This window comes from Chlorocebus sabaeus, chromosome 1, assembly GCF_047675955.1.
Source record: "Chlorocebus sabaeus isolate Y175 chromosome 1, mChlSab1.0.hap1, whole genome shotgun sequence".
NCBI classification, from domain to species: Eukaryota; Metazoa; Chordata; class Mammalia; order Primates; family Cercopithecidae; genus Chlorocebus; species Chlorocebus sabaeus.
Genome location: NC_132904.1, coordinates 9,850,415 through 9,866,239, shown reverse-complemented (window position 1 = coordinate 9,866,239; position 15,825 = coordinate 9,850,415). Strand labels below are relative to the sequence as shown.

At 56.5% G+C, this 15,825-nt stretch overlaps 1 protein-coding gene across 3 annotated transcripts; it reads left to right on the top strand.

Annotated features, from left to right (window-relative positions):
- Window positions 1–648: 648 nt before the first annotated feature.
- On the top strand, window positions 649–14,620 carry RPS6KA4 (ribosomal protein S6 kinase A4). Of its 3 annotated transcripts, none has more exons than XM_037996023.2 (17): window positions 652–802; window positions 890–961; window positions 1,670–1,888; window positions 1,984–2,099; window positions 2,956–3,063; window positions 3,288–3,368; window positions 3,460–3,563; window positions 3,669–3,819; window positions 7,418–7,582; window positions 10,571–10,699; window positions 10,891–11,024; window positions 11,123–11,216; window positions 11,848–12,021; window positions 12,101–12,295; window positions 12,623–12,782; window positions 12,958–13,121; window positions 13,690–14,620. In XM_037996023.2, exons 1-17 carry the CDS (start codon window positions 748–750, stop codon window positions 13,885–13,887), a joined length of 2,319 nt encoding a protein of 772 aa, XP_037851951.1. In that variant the 5' UTR covers window positions 652–747; the 3' UTR covers window positions 13,888–14,620. The 3 variants fall into 3 exon arrangements, with proteins under 3 accessions (XP_072871119.1, XP_037851951.1, XP_007992048.2); XM_007993857.3 differs by having other exon boundaries at window positions 665–802; window positions 890–915; XM_073015018.1 differs by lacking the exon at window positions 3,288–3,368 and having other exon boundaries at window positions 649–802.
- The last annotated feature ends 1,205 nt before the right edge of the window (window positions 14,621–15,825 follow it).

Below are 15,825 nucleotides of genomic sequence, written 5' to 3'. Positions count from 1 at the left end.
AACAGGGGCAGCACACATGAGGTGTGCATGGCACCTGGTGGGCTCTGCATGGTGGCTGGGGGCTGATGTGCTTCTGCAGGCCCCCTCTACAGAGAGCTGGTCAGAAAACTGGCCACTCCTCCTTGCCATGGGGTCCCAGGCTTGGCTCCAGCCCCCTCTTGGTGATGAGGCTCCTCTTTGCAAAGGCCAGTCCGCTCGGGAGTGGGACCCTGGTGGCCACCCCCAGGAAGGTGGAGTAGGGCAGGCCCCACTGCCTGAGAGCTGAGTGACTTCTAGGATCCAGACCCCTTCTCAGCCTGCCCAGCACCAGGCACCTCGCCCCCCATCTTGGGGCACAGACTCCTGGTGTCCCCCAGCCACTGGCTGCAGCCGGCATTCCCAGGCAGACCCCTGTCTTGGGGGCAAATGCCCCAGAGGCTCCAGGTTACCCACGGGCTCAGGGATGGCTCCCACGGGGTGTTTCCAGTTCCCCGGAGAGTCAAGTAAGGTCCCGGAGCGCACGGCCCTGAGGCCTGGCCGGGGGGCTCCGGAGACAGGGCGTCCCCAGCCGGCCGCCCACCGGCAGCCCGGCGCTGTCACGTTCCAGCCGCCTGACTCAGGCCGCGTAGGGCGGGGAGCCGGGAGGCGGTGCCGGCGCCCGCCTCGGCCCCGGAGGCGGCACCAGGAAGCGCCCGCCCCGGCCGGAGCCGCCATGTAACCGGCGCCGCCCGGAGCCCGAGCCGCGCGGGCCCCAGCGACCCGCCCGCCATGGGGGACGAAGACGAGGATGAGAGCTGCGCCGTGGAGCTGCGGATCACTGAAGGTGGGTGTGGGGCCTGACTGCGGCTGCCCCGGGCGGGCCAGGACGGGTCATGGACCGGCTGGGTTCATTCACCCCCTGTGCCCACAGCCAACCTGACCGGGCACGAGGAGAAGGTGAGCGTGGAGAACTTCGAGCTGCTCAAGGTGCTGGGCACGGGAGGTGAGGACCCCCATCCACCGGGCAGGCGTCCCAGACGCGGGGCCCCTGACCTTCTGCCTGCTCACTCCTGGGCCTGGGCCACTGAGCAGGCCCCCCACCCTTTCCCGGCACAGCCTGCCTTGCCTGCCCCGCCCTGCCTTGCCAGGGTTTGCATGCCCACTTCCAGGGCACTCCACGTTGACATCACTCCTCCCTCCACGGTCCTGTGCGTGCATGCCCCCCTGGATTTGCCAACACCTTGGGGAGGGGGACTTGCACCCCTCTCAAGTTATTTGCATAGCTCCTCCCTTTCTTTCAATATGGGATCCCCCTCCCACATTTTGCAAACGCCCCAGCGCTGGTTTGCACATCTCTTCCCCAGCCAGGTGCACACCTCTGCCTCCCTTCCTTGCACTGGCATCTTTTCACATCCATCTGATCTCTCGCAGATTTGCACATGCCCCGCCCCCACGCCTCGAAGCAGGCCCCCTGGAGTTGCATGCTCTCCAGCCTGGTTTGCACATCCTTTCCCTGGTTTTGCTGGGCACCCTCCAGGGGTGTGCACACCTTTTCCTTAGAAGGCTCTGCCAGCTTTTTGCACACCTGCCTCTTGCCCCAGCTCCTTCGCCTAATTTGCACACCCTCTTGGGTTGGCATCGCCCCCACCCCCCAAGCCTGCACCAATCTCCCGCTCACAGCCTACCCTCCACCCACTCGCTGCTCCCACAGCCTACGGCAAGGTGTTCCTGGTGCGGAAGGCGGGCGGGCACGACGCGGGGAAGCTGTACGCCATGAAGGTGCTGCGCAAGGCGGCGCTGGTGCAGCGCGCCAAGACGCAGGAGCACACGCGCACCGAGCGCTCCGTGCTGGAGCTGGTGCGCCAGGCGCCCTTCCTGGTCACGCTGCACTACGCTTTCCAGACGGATGCCAAGCTGCACCTCATCCTGGGTGAGCGCACGCCACATCCCAACGGGGGTGGTGTGGCTGGGGGCAGGCGAGGCCACCTGACGGGGCTGCTTCCTAACTTCCACTGCACCTCCCAGACTATGTGAGCGGCGGAGAGATGTTCACCCACCTCTACCAGCGCCAGTACTTCAAGGAGGCTGAGGTGCGCGTGTATGGGGGTGAGATCGTGCTGGCCCTGGAACACCTGCACAAGGTGGGTGAAGACCTGGTCACAGGCTGTTGCCATGGGAACTGGGTCTGGGCCTTCGAAGGAATCTGCAGGCAGGGCAGCCTCAGGCTTCCTCCTGGGCTTCCTGGGGGGCCAGTGGTGAGCTGGGTGGGAACTGGAGCTACTTCCCCAGGACCCCTTACAAGAAGCCTCATCACTGCCTGCTGGGGTCCCCTCCCCTGGCACCTCCTTGAAGGGGCTTTCCTTTTTCAGGGAACTCAGGGCCACATTCACAGAACTTCCTCAAATGGAAACCTCATGGCCTGGCTCCAAAGGCCTCCTTGAAATGGGGCTCTTCACGCAGACTCTCCTCTCTCTGGGACCTCGGGGCCTGTCCCACGGGGCCCTCCTTCTTTGCTTTATATCTTTTTTTTTTTTTTTTTTTGAGACGGAGTCTCACTCTGTCACCCAGGCTGGAGTGCAGTGGTGTGATCTCGGCTCACTGCAAGCTCTGCCTCCTGGGTTCAGGCCATTCTCCTGCCTCAGCCTCCCAAGTAGCTGGGACTACAGGCGCCCGCCACCACGCCCGGTTTATTTTTTCTATTTTTAGTAGAGACGGGGTTTCACCATGTTAGCCAGGATGGTCTTGATCTCCTGACCTCATGATCCACTCGCCTCGGCCTCCCAAAGTGCTGGGATTACAGGCGTGAGCCACTGCGCCCGGCCTGCTTTATATCTTAAATGGCCTTTTTTATTCAGTGGCTCTGCCCTGAGACCCCCCTCTACAGGCAGATGACCTTCTCTGGGTGGGGGGTCTCCTTATCCTGAGCAGGGCCAGGAGCTGCAGGAGCTGGGGAGGGTTTGGGAGAGGAGGCCTCAGCACCCCTCTTGCTCCTACCAGCTCGGCATCATTTACCGAGACCTGAAACTGGAGAATGTGCTGCTGGATTCCGAGGGCCACATTGTCCTCACGGACTTCGGGCTGAGCAAGGAGTTCCTGACGGAGGAGGTGAGTGGAGGTTGTCTCTGCCTGTAGTGCCCCATTCGATCCTCCTTCCTGCCTCTTCCTGCTCTGGGCCTGCATTCTGGGGCTGCAGAAGTGAATAGCTCCAAGAAGTTTCCACAGCTCAACTCTCCAACCTCACAAGTTGAGCAAGTCTTACTCTGGGCCTTGTGGGGCGCTGGAGCACAGGAGAGGCTTGGCCATCTAAACAGGACCTCTTGCCCTCCCAGAAAGAGCGGACCTTCTCCTTCTGTGGCACCATTGAGTACATGGCCCCGGAAATCATCCGTAGCAAGGCGGGGCATGGCAAGGTGGGTTGGCAGGGAAGTGGGGCTGGGGGAGGTGGAAAGGGGGGGTGTGAGGCAGGGGAGACGCAGGCTCTCACCCTGGCTCCACCCACAGGCTGTGGACTGGTGGAGCCTGGGCATCTTGCTCTTCGAGCTGCTGACGGGGGCCTCGCCCTTCACCCTGGAGGGTGAGAGGAACACGCAGGCTGAGGTGTCTCGGTGAGTAGAGCTGGACGTGGAGGGCGGCCAGGGGGCTGCAGGACCTGCCTGGGCAGCGCTGTGGGGGGGGGCTTGCTGCCCCTGACGCCCCCCCAATCCTCCCAGACGGATCCTGAAGTGCTCCCCTCCCTTCCCCCCTCGGATCGGGCCTGTGGCGCAGGACCTGCTGCAGCGGCTGCTTTGCAAGGATCCCAAGAAGCGATTGGGCGCGGGGCCCCAGGGGGCACAGGAAGTCCGGAACCACCCTTTCTTCCAGGTGAGGCTCCTGACTCAGGGCCCCACACCCCCTGGTGCATACCCAGGTGGGGCTGCTGTTCCAGGTTGAGGTTGTGCCTGGCCAGTTTCACTTTATTTGGAAATCCCCCCAGAGAAAGAAAGCAAGTGTGTGTAAGCTAGGTTTCTCTTCACATCCATCCCCGCTGAAACTTGGCAGATGCATTCCTGAAAGAAAGGATTCTAGGTTCATTGGCTGTTGGGACTCTCAGGGATTTGAGAATGGATTGGTTGGTCCTTTCATTGGACAGACCCAGAGAAGGCAGGTGACCTGCCCCAGATGGCACAGTAAATGGTGCTGAGCTGGGAACAGACCTTGGCTCTAGATAGATCTCCTGCTGGCCCAGATCAGTACTAAAACCCACACTTATGGCTTTTAGCACCCACCCAGGCATTTTGTTCTTTATCCCTGTCCCTGTGCAGTCTGTGTGCCTGTCATTCAGATGGACAGTTGGTCAGCACACATGGGTGTTTGCTCACTTGTTAGGAGCGCACACGTTACAGTGCAGAGTGAATCTGGCCATGTGAGAATGCTCTGACTCAGGGGCTAGGCCTGGCCAGCGTCATCGCCCAGCAGGACTTTGTAACAGTGAATACCTACTGTGTGTCAGCCCTTTATAGACATGAACACATTTCACCCTCACAACTACCTGATTCTTATTTTTTAGATGGAGTTTCACTTTGTCTCTGGGGCTGGAGTACAGTGGTGCGATCTCAGTTCACTGCAACCTCCACTTCACGAGTTCAAGCGATCCTGCTGCCTCAGCCTCCCAAGTAGTTGGGATTACAGGCACATGCCACCATGAGTGGCTAATTTTTATATTTTTAGTAGAGACGGGGTTTCACCATTTTGGCCAGGCTGGTCTCGAACTCCTGACCTCAAGTGATCCACCTGCCTCAGCCTCCCAAAGTGCTGGGATTACAGGTGTGAGCCACAGCACCCTGCTGTGGGGACAAGGGACAACCACCTTGATTCTTGTCCCCATCTTTTTTTTTTTTTGAGACGGAGTCTTGCTCTGTCGCCCAGGCCGGAGTGCAGTGGCCAGATCTCAGCTCACTGCAAGCTCCGCCTCCCGGGTTCAAGCGATTCTCCTGCCTCAGCCTCCCGAGTAGCCAGGACTACAGGCGCCCGCCACCGCGCCCGGCTAGTTTTTTGTATTTTTTAGTAGAGACGGAGTTTCACCATGTTAGCCAGGATGGCCTCGATCTCCTGACCTCGTGATCCGCCGGTCTCGGCCTTCCAAAGTGCAGGGATTACAGGCTTGAGCCACCGCGCCCGGCCTCTTGTCCCCATCTTTACAGATGAGGAAGCTGAGGCTCCAAACAATTAAGTACTTTGTCCGGGAAGTGATGGAGCTCAGATTCAACCCAAGGCTGGGTGGCTTGAATGCCTGTCCTTAATGGTCTTCTGCTTAAGTGTAGGCATCAGATTTGCCACTCGTCTGACATCTAAACAAAAGCACCCCATTTCTGGGCACTTATTGTGGGCCAGGTACTGTGTTACTCATACTTCGAGTGCCATCTCTTTGAATCTTCCAAGCCCTGGGAGGGCCTGCCTGAGATGATTTCTTAGATAGGAATCTATGTCTTTGAGGTGAAGATGTCCCTTTGCACAGGGTGGGTAGTTGGGGGCGGGGAAAGCATCTGAGCAGTGTTGGTTTCTTTCAGTGAATTCCTCAAGCCCACCCTTCGCCTATGCTGGGTGCTGCGCCAGATGCTGGAGTGGGTTGACCAGTAATACAGGAGAGGCCCCAAGGTCTTCAAGGCCTGATGTGTGGCAGGGGTCTTTCCCTCCTTCTGTCTTTTCTTTTTCTTTTTTTTTTTTGGAGACAGAGTCTCACTCTATCGCCGAGAGTGCAGTGGCATGATCTCGGCTTACTGCAACCTCTGCCTCCCTGGTTCAAGTGATTCTCCTGCCTCAGCCTCCCGAGTAGCTGGGATTACAGGTGCGCACCATCGTGGCCAGCTAATTTTTGTATTTTTAGTAGAGTTAGGGATTCACCACGTTGGCCAGGTTGGTTTCAAACTCCTGGCCTCATGATCCGCCCACCTTGGTCTCCCAAAGTGCTGGGATTACAGACGTGAGCCACCGCACCTGACCTCCTTCTGCCTTTTCTTGGACAGCTTCTTTGGTGATAGCAGTGCTCAGGTCCTTGGTGGTAGAACTGGGGCCTTCCAACTTGAGTCAGTCACTTTGGCTACAGTGACAAAAAGTCCAACTCAAAATGGTGATATCCGTTGGGATCAAGTTTGGTGCTAGCAACAGAGATCAGAATGAACAGAGTGACCTAAGAGGTTTGCTTATAAGTAAACCTTTTATTATACTTACTGATAAATAAGTGGCTTACTTATTTTTCTTCTTACATAAAAGAAGCCCAGATTAGCAGACCAGGGCTGCCGTGGTGTCTTCACAGTGCCACGTTGTCTTCGGGAATCCAAACTCCTCTTCTTTTTTTTTTTTTTTTTTAATTCTTAGCAAGTAGCTTCTATCCCTGGGGTTGCTTCATGGTCCAACATGGTTGCTGGAGCTCTTGCCATCTAAGCTGTCTCCTAGGTAGGGAGCAGGAGGAAGGAGAAGGGGCAAAACGGGCACTTGCCAACTAGCAACCTCCCTCTTGAGGATCTTTCCCTGGAATCCTACGTAATAATTTTTGCTGATAAGTTTTGGTCACCCCTAACTGCAAGCAAGTTTGTAAAATATTCTTTTAACTGTGTATATTGGTTCCTGGAATAAAACTGGGGCTATGGTACTAAGGAAGATAGGGAGAATGGATATTGAGCAGGCAATCCACAGGTTCTGCCACATTAGCTTAAACATAAAAGGGCATGTTTTGGCTCCCATCAGTGAAAAGGCCAAGGGAAAGTGATCTGACTTAAGCATGTCCAGGTGCTGAAACTATGTCCCTTGGTTCTGCTTTTCTGCATGGGGACTTCATCTAACCCTGACAGGGTCCCCAGCAGTTCCAGACCACATCCTTTTAGATTTAAGTCCAGTAGGAGAAAGAGATTTGTTTGTTTTTTCACGCCAACTCTTTTTTTTTTTTTGAAACGGGGTTTTCACTCGTTACCCAGGCTGGAGTGCAGTGGCGCTATCTTGGCTCACTGCAACCTTTGCTTCCTGAGTTCAAGCGATTCTCCTGCCTCAGCCTCCCAAGTAGCTGGGATTACAGGTGTGCACCACCATGCCCAGCTAATTTTTTTTTTTGTATTTTTAGTAGAGATGGGGTTTCACCGTGTTAACCAGGCTGGTCTTGAACTCCTGACCTCAGGTGATTCAGCCTCCCCGGCCTCCCAAAATCCTGGGATTATAGGCATGAGCCACCACGCCCAACCTTTTCACACCAATTCTATTAAAAGTTCCAGAACTGACTAAGTGTGGTGGAATGGTGGTTCTCTAAGGGGAACAGGGATTGTATTATCAGAGGGAGAGAGAAGCCAGGGAGGAAGAAGGAATAGCTGCCGACCCCAAATGCCAGATGGGCCCTTGCCTCATGGAGGAACTGCCCAGTGAGGGTGGGCTGAGTGAAGGGAGTTTCTCGTTCCTGACCTTTGACACCTAATCTCTGATTCCCTTCCCTCAGGGCCTAGATTGGGCTGCTCTGGCTGCCAGGAAGATTCCAGCCCCATTCCGGCCCCAAATCCGCTCAGAGCTGGATGTGGGCAACTTTGCAGAGGAATTCACTCGGCTGGAGCCTGTCTACTCACCCCCTGGCAGCCCCCCACCTGGGGACCCCCGCATCTTTCAGGTGAGGATAAACTCATAGAACCCAGATGCAGGAGAGCTGAGATGTCGCTGTCTGCCTCAGCCCTGGCTGACCTGAGGACACTGCCTAGGCCTTGTGTCCTGATTGGGACTCAACGTCTCCCCTAGATGTCTCCACGTAAAGGGGACCTGGGGTTGTCAGTCACAGAGACCACCGGGGCAGGCTGTGTGTTTGATAGTTCATGATTTATCTTTTTTTTTTTTTTTTTTTGAGACGGAGTCTTTGCTCTGTCACCCAGGCTGGAGTGCAGTGGCGCGATCTAGGCTCACTACAAGCTCCGCCTCCTGGGTTCACGCCATTCTCCTGCCTCAGCCTCCCGAGTAGCTGGGACTACAGGCGCCCACTACCACGCCCGGCTAATTTTTTTGTATTTTTAGTAGAGACGGGGTTTCACCGTGTTAGCCAGGATGGTCTTGATCTTCTGACCTTGTGATCCGCCCGTCTCGGCCTCCCAAAGTGCTGGGATTACAGGCTTGAGCCACCGCGCCCGGCCATGATTTATCTTTAAACCTTCTGTTAATTTTCCTTATATTCCATCATCTCTTTATTGTTATGTAAAAATATTATTTAAATTTATTCACTTGCAGCTGGGTGAGGTGGCTCACACCTGTAATCCCAGCACTTTGGGAGGCTGACGTGGGCAGATCACCTCAGGTCAGGAGTTCAAGACCAGCCTGGCCAACATGGTGAAACCCCATCTCTACTAAAAATACAAAAATTAGCTGGATGTGGTAGTGGGTGCATGTAATCCCAGCTACTCGGGAGGCTGAGGTGGGAGAATCGCTTGAACCTGGGAGGTGGAGGTTGCAGTGAGCTGAGATCACACCACTGCATTCCAGGCTGGATGACAGAGTAAAACTCTGTCTCAAAAAAAAACAAAACAAAGAAAAAAGAGATCTTCACCTGCTTATGTGGACACCTAGGAGGAGACACATATTGATATTGTGGCTTTGCACACCCTTGGCATAGCATGGTATACTCCTGGAGGGACAGGTCACCTCCACTGACTTTTTATTTTTTATTTTTTTGAGACGGAGTCTCAGTCTATCGCCAGGCTAGAGTGCAGTGGCTGGATCTCGGCTCACTGCAATCTCCGCCTCCTGGCTTCAAGCGATTCTCCTGCCTCAGCCTCCTGAGTAGTTGAGACTACAGGCAAGTGCCACCACGCCCAGCTAATTTTTGTATTTTTAGTAGAGACAGGGTTTCACCATGTTGGCCTGGATGGTCTTGATCTTTTGACCTTGTGGTCCGCCAACCTCAGCCTCCCAAAGTGCTGGGATTAGAGGCGTGAACCACCACGCCCAGCCCCCTCCACTGAATTTTAGAAGCTTACACCTTTTGGACAAGTCCAAACTCCCTTTGCTTGGCATTGAGGCCCTTCATGATGTGGTCCTTGCTTAGAACCTTAGCCTCAGTTCTCATCATTTTCCTACTTGATGCTCTGGAGGGCATGATCGAACTGCTCAGAGGTTCCAGAATACACTTCTGTGCCTTTGCACGTGCTATTCCTGCTACCTGGAGTACATTCCCTACAGCAGTCTACCTGGCAAGCTTCTCATCTCTTTTAGGCCTCCTTGTCTGCTCACCTGGCCCAGGGGGTCAGTTACCCTTTCTCTGTGCTGCAGTCCTCTGTGGACAGCACCTCCTTCTGTGCAGTTTATCATGTTGCCATAATGATCATATCATTATCACTAAATAAACCAGTATGGTTTGTTTAATAGACAGACCAAGTATGACTGGATAAATCCCTTCTCTGAAGCTCTTAGAATTGACAACTCTGTGCTTGAATGTCCACATTCCATTCCATTGTCTCACAGCCCTCATGAGAAAGTTCTTTCTCGTGAATTGGTAAATACTTTCATTCATTCATTTAACGATTCAAAAATGTGTAGTGAGTGCCTAAAATATTCCATGTACGGATCTGGGTACTACATTTTTAGGAGAAAATGACACATAGTTTATTTTTAAAATTATTTTTTAAATTAATTAATTAATTTTTTTAGAGACAGGATCTTGTTCTGTCACCCAGGCTGGAGTGCAGTTGGGCAACCATGGCTCACTGCAATCTTGAACTCCTGGACTTGAGTGATCCTCCCACCTCAGCCTGCCCAATAGCTAGGACTATAGGCAAGTGCCACCACACCCGGATAATTATTATTATCATTTTTTTTGAGATGGAGTTTCACTCTTGTTGCCCAGGCTAGAGTGCAATGGCATGATATTGGCTCACCGCAACCTCTGCCTCCCGGGTTCAAGCGATTCTACGTGCCTCAGCCTCCTGAGTGGCTGGGATTACAGGCATGTGCCACCACGCCTGGCTAATTTTTGTATTATTAGTAGAGATGGGGTTTCTCCATGTTGGTCAGGCTGGTCTCAAACTCCTGACCTCAGGTGATCTACCTGCCTCAGCCTCCCAAAGTGCTGGGATTACAGGCATGAGCCACCGTGCCTGGCCGCAACACACAATTAAAATGACCCTTGAAAGCTCCTCAAATTGCCAGGACATGGATCTTTAGGAAAAGCAAATAGTTAACTCTGGTTTCTTTTTGCATTTCTTCAGTAGCTCCCCTTGCAGAAGAAGCCAAAGTCTGGCTTGAAAGGGAAGAATAAAGGTTTTTTCCTCAGCGGATAGAGTTGGATTGTCATAGGCTAAGCGTGAATTCAGGCCACACTTTGAATACATTCAGTGATCCTTTCCGGGCCTTCAGCCCTTGGCACCTGGGGAGGAATAGGTGGTCACTCTGATGAGAAAGTTGGGGTCACAGGCTGGTGGGGACAGACATGACTCGAAGTGATTATAAAACCAGGTGGAATAAAATGTGTCCACACATCCTATGTATACCAGGATGCAATTGGAACACCCGCCACTGCCCCCTTGTCCAGGGTCTTGCCTCTGCCTGGTTCCCCACCAGAGTCTCCTCACCTGCACCCCCAACCCCCATGCCGATCCCCCCGACTCCCGCCCTGCAGGGATACTCCTTTGTGGCACCCTCCATCCTCTTCGACCACAACAATGCGGTGATGACCGATGTGCTGGAAGCGCCCGGTGCTGGAGACCCGCCAGGTCGGGCAGCGGTGGCCAGGAGCGCTATGATGCAGGTGGGCTGGGCTGGGCTGGGGGGAAATTGGTTTTAGGAGAGGCCTAGGCCGGGGGGACTCTAGGCCTAGATCCAACTGGTGCCTGCAGCGTGAGCTCGGTGAGGTCCCAAGCCTCTGCGACATGGGGCGTGGCGGGGCCGCGGGGCTACCAGGTGGGACCTCTGACACGCCCCCTTCGCCTTCGCCTCCAGGACTCGCCCTTCTTCCAGCAGTACGAGCTGGACCTGCGGGAGCCTGCGCTGGGCCAGGGCAGCTTCTCTGTGTGTCGCCGCTGCCGCCAGCGCCAGAGCGGCCAGGAGTTCGCAGTCAAGATCCTCAGTCGCAGGTGGGAGGGCCCAGGCGTGGGTAGGGGTGGGGTGGCAGAGCGCCGTCCCGGGGGCGGGGCCGAAGCACGGAGACCGTAACTCCTGCTGCGTCCCCCAGGCTGGAGGCGAACACGCAGCGCGAAGTGGCTGCCCTGCGCCTGTGCCAGTCACATCCCAACGTGGTGAATCTGCATGAGGTGCATCACGACCAGGTGATGGCTTCCGGCTGGGGGAGGGCGGAGAGAAAAGGGGCAGGCGGCGGGGCTTGGGGGCACTATGGGCGGGATCTAGGGGCAAATTGGGAGGGGCCTAGCGTTTGATTCGGGGCCCGAAGGGACCAGGGAGGCGCAGGAAGTGGAATTTGAGGGGAGTAGGGCCTAAGGACAGGAAGGCGGAGCTGAGGATGGACAAGAAAAGGGACTTTGGCTGGGGGCGATGGCTCACGCCTGTGATCCCAGCACTTTGGGAGGTGGAGGTGGGCTGATCACATGAGGTCAGGAGTTCAAGACCAGCCTGGGAACACCGCGAAAAATACAAAAATTAGCCAGACGCGGTGGCATGAGCCTGTAATCCCAGCTACTTGGGAGGCTGAGGCATGAGAATCGCTTGAACCCGGGAGGCAGAGGTTACAGTGAGCCGAGATCGTGCCACTGCACTCCAGCCTGGGCGACAAAGTAAGACTGTCTCCAAAAAAAAAAAAAAAAAGAAAAAGAATTTTGAGGAGGGGGTGCTTGAACTTGGGCAGGGCCCGAGGGCCGGGGACCGGGCCTGGGTGGTGGGAGAGGGCCCGCCGCCGTGGGCAGGTGGGCAGGTGGTGACCGTGGCCCGCCACGCCACCCGCAGCTGCACACGTACCTGGTTCTGGAGCTGCTGCGGGGTGGGGAGCTGCTGGAGCACATCCGCAAGAAGCGGCACTTCAGTGAGTCGGAAGCGAGCCAGATCCTGCGCAGCCTCGTGTCGGCCGTGAGCTTCATGCACGAGGAGGCGGGCGTGGTGCACCGCGACCTCAAGCCGGAGGTGGGCGAGCGGCCTCGGCGGCGGGGCGGGGCTGTGGCGTCCGGGGCTGCCTCTGACCACCACCCCGCCGCCCTCGCAGAACATCCTGTACGCCGACGACACGCCCGGGGCCCCGGTGAAGATCATCGACTTCGGGTTCGCGCGGCTGCGGCCGCAGAGTCCCGGGGTGCCCATGCAGACGCCCTGCTTCACGCTGCAGTACGCTGCCCCGGAGCTGCTGGCGCAGCAGGGCTACGACGAGTCCTGCGACCTTTGGAGCCTGGGCGTCATTCTGGTATGGGACGCGGTCCTCGAGGCGGGGTCAGGGTCGCTCTGGCGTCTTCCTGATGTGGAGCAGCACGAGGGAGGGGATAGGGGTCATCTTGGTGGGGGCGGCTGGGTTTCGTCTGAGGCTGGGATCGGGGTGATTCAAATACAGAGGCGGGGTCGCTCTGGTGCTAGAGTCGGAGCATCCGGGTATTGGGGGTTAGAAGTCAGGGTTCACCACGCGTGGGTCTCAGGAGTGCTCCTAGTGGGGAGGGTGAGTGGTTCTGTGGGAGCTGAGGGGTCAGCCTCGGCCCCGCAGCCTGGGCCGGTCTCACCTTCCCTTCACCCCTCCTAGTACATGATGCTGTCGGGGCAGGTCCCCTTCCAGGGGGTCTCTGGCCAGGGCGGGCAGAGCCAGGCTGCTGAGATCATGTGCAAAATCCGCGAAGGGCGCTTCTCCCTTGACGGGGAGGCCTGGCAGGGCGTATCCGAGGAAGCCAAGGAGCTGGTCCGAGGTGCGGAGCTGGAGGTTACAGACCATGGTTGGGGAGGTCCCGCTGGACAGAGATGGTCACTGGGTCATGTGTCCTGGTTGGAGATGGGTAGGGGAGGAGAGTGGAGCTGTTACCATCTCTTTGGGGCTCAGCCTCTACACCAGGCTCCTCCCACACTTCCTTGCCCCGCCTCCAGGGCTCCTGACTGTGGACCCTGCCAAGCGGCTGAAGCTCGAGGGACTGCGGGACAGCTCGTGGCTGCAAGACGGCAGCGCGCGCTCCTCGCCCCCGCTCCGGACGCCCGACGTGCTCGAGTCCTCTGGGCCCGCAGTGCGCTCGGGTCTCAACGCCACCTTCATGGTAAGGGGCGGGGTCCGTTGAAGGGGTGGGCAGAGCCTCGAGAGGTAGGGTCTGGGGAGGCGGGGCCATTGGAGCGCAGAAAGGGGAGGTGCGGCCGGGCGCGGTGGCTCACCCCTGTAATCCCAACGCTTTGGGAGGCTGAGGCGGGCGGATCAGGAGGTCAGGAGTTCGAGACCCGCTTGAACAACATGGTGAAACCCCGTCTCTACTAAAAATACAAAAATTAGCTGGGCGTGGTGGCGCGCGCCTGTAATCCCAGCTACTCAGAGGCTGAGTCAGGAGAATCTCTTGAACCCAGGAGGCCGAGGTTGCAGTGAGCTGAGATTGCACAACGGCACTCCAGCCTGGGCGACAGAGCAAGACTCCGTCAAAAAAAAAAAAAAAAAAAAAAAAGGCGGGGGAGGTGAAGCAAATCCGGCCTCTGGTCGGTCTGGAGGCCAAGGCCCTGTCGGCCTAGGCCTTGACTTAGGCGGCTGGAGGCAGGGTCTGGGAATGGGGGTCAAAGTCAGATCTGGAAGCCGGGGTCGGGGGGAGTGGGGGCATGTGATCACCCTTTCCTTTCTGCCAGGCGTTCAACCGGGGCAAGCGGGAGGGCTTCTTCCTGAAGAGCGTGGAGAACGCACCCCTGGCCAAGCGGCGGAAGCAGAAGCTGCGGAGCGCCACCGCCTCTCGCCGGGGCTCCCCCGCACCAGCCGCCCCGGGTCGAGCCCCCACCGCCGCCAAGGGGGCCCCCCGCCGAGCCAATGGCCCCCTGCCCCCCTCCTAATCCCCGCCACTGTGATCACCTTCCCTCATAGGGGCTGTGACCTGGGAGCCCGGCTCACTCCTGGAGGCCTCTGCCAGCAGCCGACCTGATCCCTAAGGGACTGTCCTTCCCTCTCCTACCCCACCCCACTCCCAGACAGAGCAGAAGTATTTTTATAAGCAGAGAATTTTTTATGTTTTACCAGATAGAAATGCAGGGAAGGGGGGCCTGCTGGGGAGTGGGGTTTGGGGGGCTCTATCCCACAACACTGCCTCTTCTGGGCAGAAGGCCCCTCCAGGGGGACTGCTCCAACAGGAAAGGGCCCCTCCCCCACTTCTAAGCACTGAGTTAGGAGTGCTAACTCCTAAACTGGGACCCCCTCCCCTGTTCTCCCCTGAGGCCCCGTTCCTGGGAGGGTCACCCCTCAACTGTCACTTTATGGACTGTCTGTGCAATTATGTCCACCAAAGACCTGTGTTGGGGGGACTGAAGGAGGGGCCCTGGGGACCCCCTGAAGCATTTCTGCCTCATTTTATGTCACCTGCTTCTCCCCTGTTGGGGCTAAGGAAGGAGATAGGTGGCCCCTAAAAGAGGAGGCCCTCTTCTCACCCACCCCCTCCCCTTTGGCACAGCTACTCCTGGCTGGGGGTGGGGCCTTGGGGGTCTGGGCTGGGCATCCATGGTCACTGCCTCAGCCCATCTAGGCTGTGCCTTTGACTTTAAAATAAAAGTCCACCCAGTGCTGTGTGTGGCATCTGTGTGTTCTCGTTTGTGTTGTGGGTGTTTAGAGCAGAGATTCTGGGCAGACAGGCTGCTAGCCCATGGAGTTTGGGACCTCAGTGGGGAGGGACAGGCAGACTCTTCTGGGCAAGAAGATATTCTTTGCTCCTTGACTTTTGCTATGAGCAGGAGAGTGCAACTCTCATTCTGGGTGTATGTCTGGACAGCTCTGCTGGGTATCATTTAGGATTCTCTTCGTCGTAAATACAGCTGCTGCTTGACTTAGGGTGGAATTACATCCCGATAAACCCAACTTAAATAGAAAATGCTGAAAGCCGAAAATACATTTAATGTCTGCAACACAGCAGACGGTGCCCGACTTAGGATCGTTTGATTTACCGGCTTTCAACTTTACCATGGTGCCAAAGCGATAGGCTTTCAGTAGAAAACATAAATGGTAAGGAGCTTCCTGACTTACGATGGAATTACCCATCGTAGGTCGAATAATTTGTGTCAAGCATAAGTCAGTCGGGGACTGTCTGTAAGACAAAACCCAACCCAAACTTGCTTAAGCAAAACACAGGGTTTTGGGGGGCTCTTGTAAACAACGCAGCTTCTCGATAGCTTCAGGCAAGACCTAATCCAGAGTGAAGCACATGATTGGGACTCAGCTGCCGAGTCTCAGCTTTTTATTGTTTTCTTGGTGGTGGTCCAGTCTGGAAGACTCTCCTTATGGACCCAAGATGAGGGCCAGGCACTCCAGGGGCTCCAGACGGAAATCTGGAGATGGAAGCTGTTCCATGATTCCCAATGGAAGTCCTGAGCTGTGCTCTGATGAGCTGTGCTCTGATTGGAGCCACTGAGGTCATGTGCCCACACTGAACCAATCACTGTGGCCAGGGCGGCAGTGTGCTGATTGGCTTAGGTCTGGATCATGGCCTCCTCTCTGGAGGCTCATTGGGTGGAGAGTAGGGGAGGGGTGGGCCCTGGAGGGAAGTCCCTTGAACCCGGCTAGGTGGTCAGTGAAGGTGGGAGTGAGCGGAGCAGCCCTACTCATTAGGGCCCTCACTGGGATCAGAGCTTGGTTCCCCTCAGGGAGTGTCCGACATTCCTCCCTGTGTGATCCTTGCGGGGTGTGTGTGTGCGTGTGTGTGGCCATAGGGCGGTTGTGGCCTGAGCACCTTTGCCAGCACCACAGGTCAGGGCCTTTTGTCCACACATGGGGATGTTCTGACAGCT